At 52.6% G+C, this 8,900-nt stretch overlaps 1 protein-coding gene across 1 annotated transcript in view; it reads left to right on the top strand.

Annotated features, from left to right (window-relative positions):
- The window catches only part of PAPLN (papilin, proteoglycan like sulfated glycoprotein), a 33,102-nt gene extending 26,937 nt beyond the window's left edge, over nucleotides 1-6,165 (top strand). Inside the window, 4 exon segments of the mRNA XM_027769106.1 lie at nucleotides 471-770; nucleotides 854-959; nucleotides 1,679-1,845; nucleotides 5,853-6,165. Of these exon segments, the coding sequence (XP_027624907.1) occupies nucleotides 471-770; nucleotides 854-959; nucleotides 1,679-1,845; nucleotides 5,853-6,028 (749 nt within the window). The 3' untranslated portion in view covers nucleotides 6,029-6,165.
- Nucleotides 6,166-8,900: the final 2,735 nt, after the last annotated feature.

An 8,900-nucleotide genomic window follows, 5' to 3' on the forward strand; every position in this document is an offset into this window, starting at 1 on the left:
CCCTCCGATGATCCGCAAAAGCGCCAGCGGAAGTGGGGGGCCCTCTGGGCCACACAGCTGACGGCACAGCGCTGGGAGCCAGGGCCGGGCTGCAGGGCCAGCTGGAAACCCAGACCAGGATGGTTTCGTATCAGAGAACTTTCCAGACATTTCCAGGCGCCAGCAGATGGCGCAGCGGTTACGTAGACCTCCCACATGGCTGATCTCGGTATGAGTCTCTGACGGTGGCTTGAAACTCACACCGGGCACGTGTGCATGCGTGCCCAAGATCCCAGGAAAATACAGAAGGGATTGTGGTGTGGCCGTCCCTCCTGGGGGAGGGATTTTTCACTTTCCCGCTGTCTGGCAAGCGCATGTGCCCTAAGGCAAAAACCTCTTTATATATAAAGAAATGCCAGCCATTTTCAAGTCAGTTAAAGTACTGGTGGCTGGAGGGACCAGGGCCTGAGGCTGACCGGCCCTATGGCCAGAGTGGATGGAACTGGGGGGCTGCTCAACCTCTCACCAGGAGAAGCAAGGCTCTGGGGGCCTACAGCTGAGTATAGCTAGTGGAAGACCTGCCCTCCTCCCTCCAACCCTGCCCCTCACCCCCCACACTGACTCCCCTTGGGCTGGAGCCAATGGCCTGTGCTTGGTACCCAGACACCAGCTGCAGCCTGATGGCTCTCTGGTCATCAGCCAAGTGGCCGTGGAAGATGGTGGCTTCTACACCTGTGTCACTTTCAATGGTCAGGACCGAGACCAGCGCTGGGTCCAGCTCAGAGTTCTGGGTGAGGTGGCTCCCTGAGTGGGGTATCAGGTGGCACGGGTGGGGCAGAATCTGTGTGGTGCCTGACAACGTCTCTGTGGCCAGGGGAGCTGATGATCACAGGGCTGCCCCGTGCTGTGACAGTGCCGGAGGGTGACACAGCCAGGCTCTCCTGTGTGGTGGCAGAAGGTGTGAACGTCAGATGGTCCAGGTGAGGGTCGCCCACTTTTCTGCCAGGGATGTCACTGTCACCACTGCTTCTACGCCTGGGGCAGCACCCTCATCCCTGCAGAACCACTTGTTCTCCCACTAGGCTACACGCGTTTCTCTCCTTTTTCTGAGATACTTTTGCCATAGGGTGCTTGTGCTTGCCAGAGACAGAAAGTGAGAAAGCACTCCCCAGGCGGATGGCCACGCTGCAGTCCCTTCTCCTCCACTCTCTTCTTGGGACTTTGGGCACGCACATGTGCTGGTGTTTAAAGCCACTGGGTCCTGGACTGGAACCATGGTCTGCCACATAGGAGTCCCTCGTCCCAACCACTATGCCACCTGCTGGCCCCTACATGGGGTCTCTTAAGCTCAGCACTATTGACACTGTGGACAAAGCAGGCTTTGGTCTTTGGAGGCTGTGATGAGACACAAGCTGGCTCCAGAATCTCTCTTGAGCCCCAGACCCCAAATGGGACACCTGGTAGTTCAGGCACCCTACCTTTGAGACGATGGGAAGTAACCTCACTGTCTAGCCCTCACCCCCTCACCTGTGTTCCTTTGATAAAGCTCTTTTGGCCTGCCTGGTCCACCCCTTCCTGAGGTGAGGCTCACTCGTTTGTGCTCCACTAGGGGAGGGGTTGGCTCTAGAATGCTCTTTGATGACCCTCCCCATCTCCAAGGGGAGGCCCCGGACAGCTCCGAGTGTCCACTCCCCTCCAGGAATGGACTGCCAGTACCAGCTGACGGCCACCGCGTCCACCAGTCCCCGGATGGCACACTGCTGATCCACAACGTGCGGGCCAGGGACCAGGGCTCCTACACATGCAGCGCCTACCGTGGCAGCCAGGCGGTCAGCCGCAGCACCGAGGTGAAGGTGGGCCTGCCAGGTGAGGGCCTGCCCACAGGCCGGGAGGGTCACGCTTGCTTGTTCTCAGCTAGACTCTGCAGTCCGCATCCACTTCCCCTGTAAACTCATCTATCCACAAGCCCGAGTATCTGGTCCTCTGAGCGGCTCTTAGAATCTGCCTTCTAGAAGGATGGCCTCAGGTCTTTACGATTGGTTAATATGTAGACGGGAGACCTGTTTTCTGGACATAATAGAGGTGAGCGTGATGAGTGGTCTTCAAAAGGTTCATGAAAATGCAGTTTTTTGCACCAAAATAAACTCATACTTTAATTCTGTTGTTCCATAAACCTTCCCAGTCCCCTCATTGTCCCTGGTGTGTGCGGCTTTCACTCAGGAGATGTCATCGTTCATCAGACCAGCTCAGCGCCTGGCTTACCCTGTCACCTGGTTGTGAGACTTGGGGCAAGAGGTTTCCCGAATCTCACTTCCCTCCTCTGGACGGGGCAGTATCCTACCACCCAACAGGGCTGCAGTGAAAGGCTAGAATTGCATTATAATGCTTTACACCGGAAAAACACTGAAATCTGCCCATTTCCATCAGGGTGGCAAGATGCGGTCTTCTGGCTGAAAAGTACCGTCATGACCATTTGACTGTACAACCAGACAGGAACAAGATTATCACCCTCATTTTATAAGGGTGTCAGGCAGTGAGAGCCAAAGTGCTGTTTCCAGCAGTCATACAGAAAACCTGTGGCCCAGCTGGGGCCAGAATCCAGGTTTTTGGCTCCCCTTAGTTAACATTTTTTTCCCTGACAAACTACTACACCTGTAACCGGGGTGCAACTGCATTTTACCTGCACTGGCCAGTCATGAAATATTTTAGCCTTTTGATTAGCGCCTGCTCTTTCTGCATTGTCATATTTCAGCAAATTGGGACACCACACTAAGATACATTATTTTATTACTACAAAGAAAAAAAAAACACTGGCAATTATATAATGCAAGGTGAAGACACTGAATTAAGTTGCAGACTCATTTGAGAGATATGAAAAGATGTGCATCTCAGAAATGAGGGCGCTCTGTTCAAATACGCCCGAAGGGTATGGAGCTCTTGCAGCCCCAGCCTGTTCTCCCACGTGTCCTGGGTCCTGGGTCCTGGAGGGACTGAATAGCAGGGCAGTGCCCTGGGCCCTGCGGCCGGTTCCCACAGGCTTGTTAGGGACCCAGAGAGAGTGCACTGGGCTTGGAGATGCCAGGGCTCTTCCTCCCTGGGCTGCCTGGGCATTCATGCCAAGTTTCACTCAGGGTCGGGCCTGGCTGCCTCCTGCCTGCCAGGCTGAGGGAGAGACTGGCCAGTGCTCCAGATTGAAGGTCTGTGGCTGAAAAGTTGCATCGACAGTGGGACTGACACATGGGCTTCTGATCTAAGAGCGCCTTAGGTGGCAACTGGGACGCATGTCCCCAGGGCCAGCCCAAGACTTGGCCTCACTAGGCATTCAGGTACTTGGTGACAAAGTGGTGCCTGCATGAATGACAGCCTCCCCTAGGGAGAGCACCACACCACCACACCACAAGGCTGCTCTAGGAAATCCATCTCGTCTGCATCGTAACCAAACTTAGGAGGCCTGAGACAGACCACTGCACATTTACTGAGAGGAGGAGCTGGTAAGAGGACCCAGATAGTCTTGTGGTTAGCTATAGATGTGTCTCCTGAAAAACCAAATCTCAATCTGAAGCTTGTTTGTAAGTCCAGGGGGCTCAGGTGCGTGCAGTGGGCCGCTGGGACCTGTGCCCCAGCAGTGCAGGCTCTGCCTGCACCAGACCACCCTTCTCTGCCCTCTGCCAGATGTGTTGGCAATTTGAGATCTTTTAGGGGCACCTTTCTCTACGAGAAGCCGCCCCCTTCCTCTTTTACCTGTACGCATTCGGTCGATGGGGCTGTAGATAGCAGCTCTCACCTGTGTTTGGTTTTGTAACTGCCGTGGTCTGGTGGCATGCTGCAATTGCTGTGGCAGCGGCAGGGTGGGAGTCCCGCTCTGCTGCAAGGGAAATCGTTCTACTGTGAGAAATTCGCAGTCATTTTGCTTAGAAGATGGGTGAGGAACAGAAGATACTGTGGAGATGAAACAGGCGGTCGCCCGCTGTGGCCCGGCCTGTTTGTTAAACGAGAGCGCGATGCCAGGGGGTGAAAGCGCTCAGTCAAGACGCTCAGACCCGGACATGGCTCGTCCTGTGCCCCGGGGGCTGAGGCCAAGTGCTCGTTGTTCTGTGTACTGTGCTCAGTTCTTACAACAGTTTTCTCCTTTTCACAGATGAGGAAACAGGCAGAGCGCTTAAGTGACCTGCCTAAAGCCACCCACGGGTAGGGAGTAGAGCCACTCGAGCCCAGGCAGCCTGGCTCTCGAGCTGGTGGCCTGAACTTCTGTGCTGAGTGTCCAACAGCTCAGATGTTGATACCAAAGTTACAGATGTTTAAAAACACGCATAAACAGCCCCGTCATGTACGTAAATGCAGGCAGGTCTTCCCGATGGTGCATACGACATACTTTAGTACTCCCTAAGGTAGTGCACTGGTTAGGTATGGTCTTTTAGGGAACGAGGAACAAGGATGCAGATTAGCTTTTGTTAAGGTCCTACTTAGGCCCAAGCCAAGCTGAATTGTAAGAGCCTCCTCCAGAAAGAAAACAAAAGCTAGTTAACTAGGTAAGGCCACTCCAGTTGGAGGATGAAACAGTGATGAAACATTTTTTTCCTTTATTTTGCTTAAGGGCGTGAGCGCTTGACAGAGACAGACAGGGAAAGTGAGATGGTATCCCTCTGTGAAATGGCCACGTCACAAACTCTTCTCTTCCACTATCCTCTTGGGACTTCGGGCACACATGCACCTGGCATGACTTTTATTTTGTTTATTATTTTTTGGGGGAGAGGTTTTTTGCTATAGGGCGCATGCACTCGCCAGCCAGAGAGAGAGAGACAGACAGAAAGCGAGAAATCACCCCCCAGGGGGGATGGTCACGCCGCAATCCTTTCTCCTCCATTCTCCTCTCAGGATCTTGGGCACGCACGCACATGCGTCCAGTGTAAGTTAAAGTCGCCGGGTCCGGGACTATTATTTTTTTGGGGAGAGGTTTTTTGCTATAGGGCGCATGCACTCGCCAGCCAGAGAGAGAGAGACAGACAGAAAGCGAGAAATCACCCCCCAGGGGGGATGGTCACGCCGCAATCCTTTCTCCTCCATTCTCCTCTCAGGATCTTGGGCACGCACGCACATGCGTCCAGTGTAAGTTAAAGTCGCCGGGTCCGGGACTTGAACCACGGTTGACTCTATGGGAGTCTAACTGGTCCCTTGATATGACTTTTAAGCTGTCGGGTCCAGGACTTGAACTGTGCAGTTGGCCATGTGGATCAAACTGACTTTATCTCCACGTCACCTGATGGCTCCAGGATGAAATGCTTAACAGGGATTTAGAACGTACAGCAGCCCCCAGGATACTGAGGGGAGGCAAAGGACTCTGTTCTCAGGATCACATTAGAGCCAGCGTCAACCAGACTGCTTCCCAGTCACCTTGGCTCAGATGAGACACACTGCTCTCTCAGAGAGGGAAGGTGAGGGACTAGGTGACCCAGATAAGCTGTGGATAATGAAGGCACAAAAGCTTCGGGGCTGGAGGCACCCTGCAGTGAAAGGGAGAAGGCCCTGTGGCTCCTTCTAACTCAAGGCTGTACCTGGGGTCCCTGGGGCTGATCCTCCAGGATCTTCCTCCCAACCCAGAGGCCACGGCAGACGCCATCCAGCTCTTCAGGTCCCGACAGGAAGGGTGGGGAGGGGATTTAAGTTGAGATGCTTAGTCATCCATCAGTACACTTGGGCACCTGGGCAGGACTGTGGCCTGGGCGCAGATGGACGCAGAAAGGGGACAGAGGAGCGAAGTGCACTTCGAGTCTGGCAGTTACAGTGCCGCTTTCCTCGGAAGGAAACCAAGTGGCGAGTGTGGGGGGGTCACCAGGCTCCCTCACCTCATTCTCTTCCCTCCTGCTGTCCTGCAGCACCTGCCGCCCAGGCCAGGGACCCCGGCCGAGAGTGCATTGACCAGCCGGAGCTGGCCAACTGTGACTTGATCCTGCGGGCCCAGCTCTGTGGCAACGAGTACTACTCCAGCTTCTGCTGTGCCAGCTGCTCCCATTTCCAGCCTCACGCTCTGCCCGTCTGGCAACAGGGATGAAGACGGGCTCCAGCCCCAGTTCCAAACAGTTCTCAGGGCTGGGGAGAAGGGAAGACGGGCTGTCAGGCTCCTCTCTCTGGCCAGCAAGGGTGATTATCTCCTGAGGCCCCTCTCAAGACCCCACGCAGTCTGGCCTCAGCAGAGGCGGTACTGCCTGAAGTCCTACGGGCTCCGGCCCCAGTTCCAAACAGTTCTCAGGGCGGAAGAGAAGGGAAGACGGGCTGTCAGACTCCTCTCTCTGGCCAGCAAGGGTGATATCTCCTGAGGCCCCTCTCAAGACCCCACGCAGTCTGGCCTCAGCAGAGGCGGTACTGCCTGAAGTCCTCAGAGGCTCTGCATCTCTGACAACCACAGGCTGATGCCTTACAAAGCAGCGGGTTGTGTAAGAACCTTTACAACTTCGCCTTTTAGTGCTTGAGACTCAGGATCGTTCTTAAAACAAGCTGTCACCTGGGGCTCTCCCGGATTTAAAGCTGAAGAGGCCGGACTTTCAGGCTGGGCTGGCACAGGGCAGGCCAACCCCTGCTGTGAGGGGGAAGGACTGAGCTAGAGCTAAGTCCCCTCTGGTCCACTAGGGAGGGCGCTGCTAGTCTCACCCAGTCACACCCTCTAGGTACCCCAGGGGCTCGCTGCAAGTCCCAGCCAGCATAACGCTTGTGAAAGCTCTCAGCAAGGGGGCGGTGACGGGCTCAGCTCAGCACATGTGGGATGAAAGAGCCGCAGTGGGCTCTGGTGTCTGAGCTCGATCACTGGAAACGCCCCCACTTCATCAGGAAGCTAGACCCTGAAGCCCTCCTGACCCTGGTCCTTGCAGAGTGGCTGTGAGCGTCGTTTGCCTTCGGTACAAAGCCAAGCAGCCTGCTCTGTACAGTGACAATGAGGAACAGCTCTTCTTTAAGTGGGAACATGCGAAGCGAAATGTCTGCTGCCGGAGAGAAAAGACAGACTTTGTATAAACAGCATTAGCAGAAGGGTGCCAGTGGGGAGCTGGCACCCTTGCAGTAACGGGGAAGTACTTTCAAAAGTGGTTTGAGGTAAAGGGATCATTCATTTCTCAGAACCTCTAATTTCTAGATGCTAAACTAAGAGGCCTGGGTTCACCATGCTTCTGTGTCCCTCTCCACTTGAACGAATCCTGCAGAGGACTGCCTGGTACCAGGTTATTCTTGGACAGGCATGACAGGGCCCGAAGCTCTAAAGGGTGACTTTCTTACCAACACACAGACTGGGAAGGACATGAACTGCATTGTGGGTGAGTGCCTTCCTCAGCCTACCTCTTGCTCAACACAACACAGGTTGGGCACAGGTCTTTTTTTCTTCCCATTTAAAAAATACTGAGGAGCATCCCCGTTCATTCACCATAGCTAATTTTGTTATAGAAATAGGAACACATGGGCCCCTTTAATTAAACCAAACTTTGGCCTGCCGACACCCACACTTGAAGGTAAGTTGGAGGTGAGCTTGCCCTTTGTAGCCAGCTCTTCGTAGAACTAGTCACAGGACAGTGGCTAAGACAAGAGGGACACTCTCTACTCCACCCTTTTCCGCATCAGGAGCTTACAAACAGACAGAGGGAACCTGGGCATCTCCTCCTACCCTACCCCAACATCCAGATGTAACTGGCCTGGAGTCTGGGCTGGGCGCGCCAGCTGGTTCTAACACTAGCCTTCCCAAGGCTGAGAAGCTCTGCTCCAGGCCTGGGAGGAGCTGGTCTGCATTCCTAGGCAGCTCCAGTGAGGTCCACGCTGCTGGGCCAGAAGACACTGTGAGCAGCAAGGATCTGACTTCAGAGATGCGCTGAGGATCAACCAAAGCTGGGAAAGACAACGAATGAACTTTAAGTATATACTAGTCTCAGTAAAAGATTTTCTAGTCACTCAATCTGCAGCAGGAGTGGCGTGGAGAGAAAATAAAGACCCAAAAGAACATAAAGTAAACTTATTTGTGAATAAAGAAAAGGGGAAAGAACAGCCCTTCATGGGCAAAAGTTTCTACCACGAACATTTATTTTTGTTAAAGCAGATTATAAATTCTCATCAGTACAAATATATATAACTTACATTTGATTGTAAGGCCAACGTTCAAAAGTAAAAATGAGATGGGGTCACATGTTCTTACCCGAGGTCAAGTGGCTGCAACTGGCAACGGGATGGCCTGCTCTCCAGAAGGGGTGGGGCACACAAAGCTATGACACCAGAAGCCCCCCACCCCCGCCAAACTCGTGGGAATGAAACTTAAGGACAAAATGAAACCCACCAAGACCCACATTACAAGCCAATACAGTAACCTGTGTTCCCGTCCACGGATATGATTATGTCATTGTCACCTTAGTGTTAAAGTAAAGTAAAGGATTAACAAGGAAACTGCAGCGGTATATAAAAGATAATACATATCTCTACAGAGCATATTTAGATCGATTCCATTAAAATAATGACATTAGAATTTTATCATAGGTTTAAAACCAGGACAATACTGCTCTCATTTTCTTTATTTAGAACTACGACCTAGTGACTGTGTTGGTGATAAGCATGATTGTGGCTGCAATGTGCTACTTACAGAGAACGACAGCTAACAAGCTAGGGATCCCGTCGGCAACTCCCAACCTTCCCTCTCTTTTTACTTCAATAGGCATCGATGATAAATCAATCTTATGTACAATTTCTTACAACTAACCCTTTTAACTTTGGCAAGATTACTTACAACTCATACAACTTTTTAATATTGAGAACTATTTAAAATACTCTAAATGCATAAAAATAAAGATTTTGGCTTTTCTGATATATATTTATAGTATTTATTCTGTTACTCGAATGGAAGCTCAATTTTACCCCAAACTATAGCTCTGCTGGGCAGTTGCAGAACACAGCCTGCT

Source organism: Tupaia chinensis, unplaced genomic scaffold (genome assembly GCF_000334495.1).
Source record: "Tupaia chinensis unplaced genomic scaffold, TupChi_1.0 Scaffold148607_1, whole genome shotgun sequence".
NCBI lineage: Eukaryota > Metazoa > Chordata > Mammalia > Scandentia > Tupaiidae > Tupaia > Tupaia belangeri.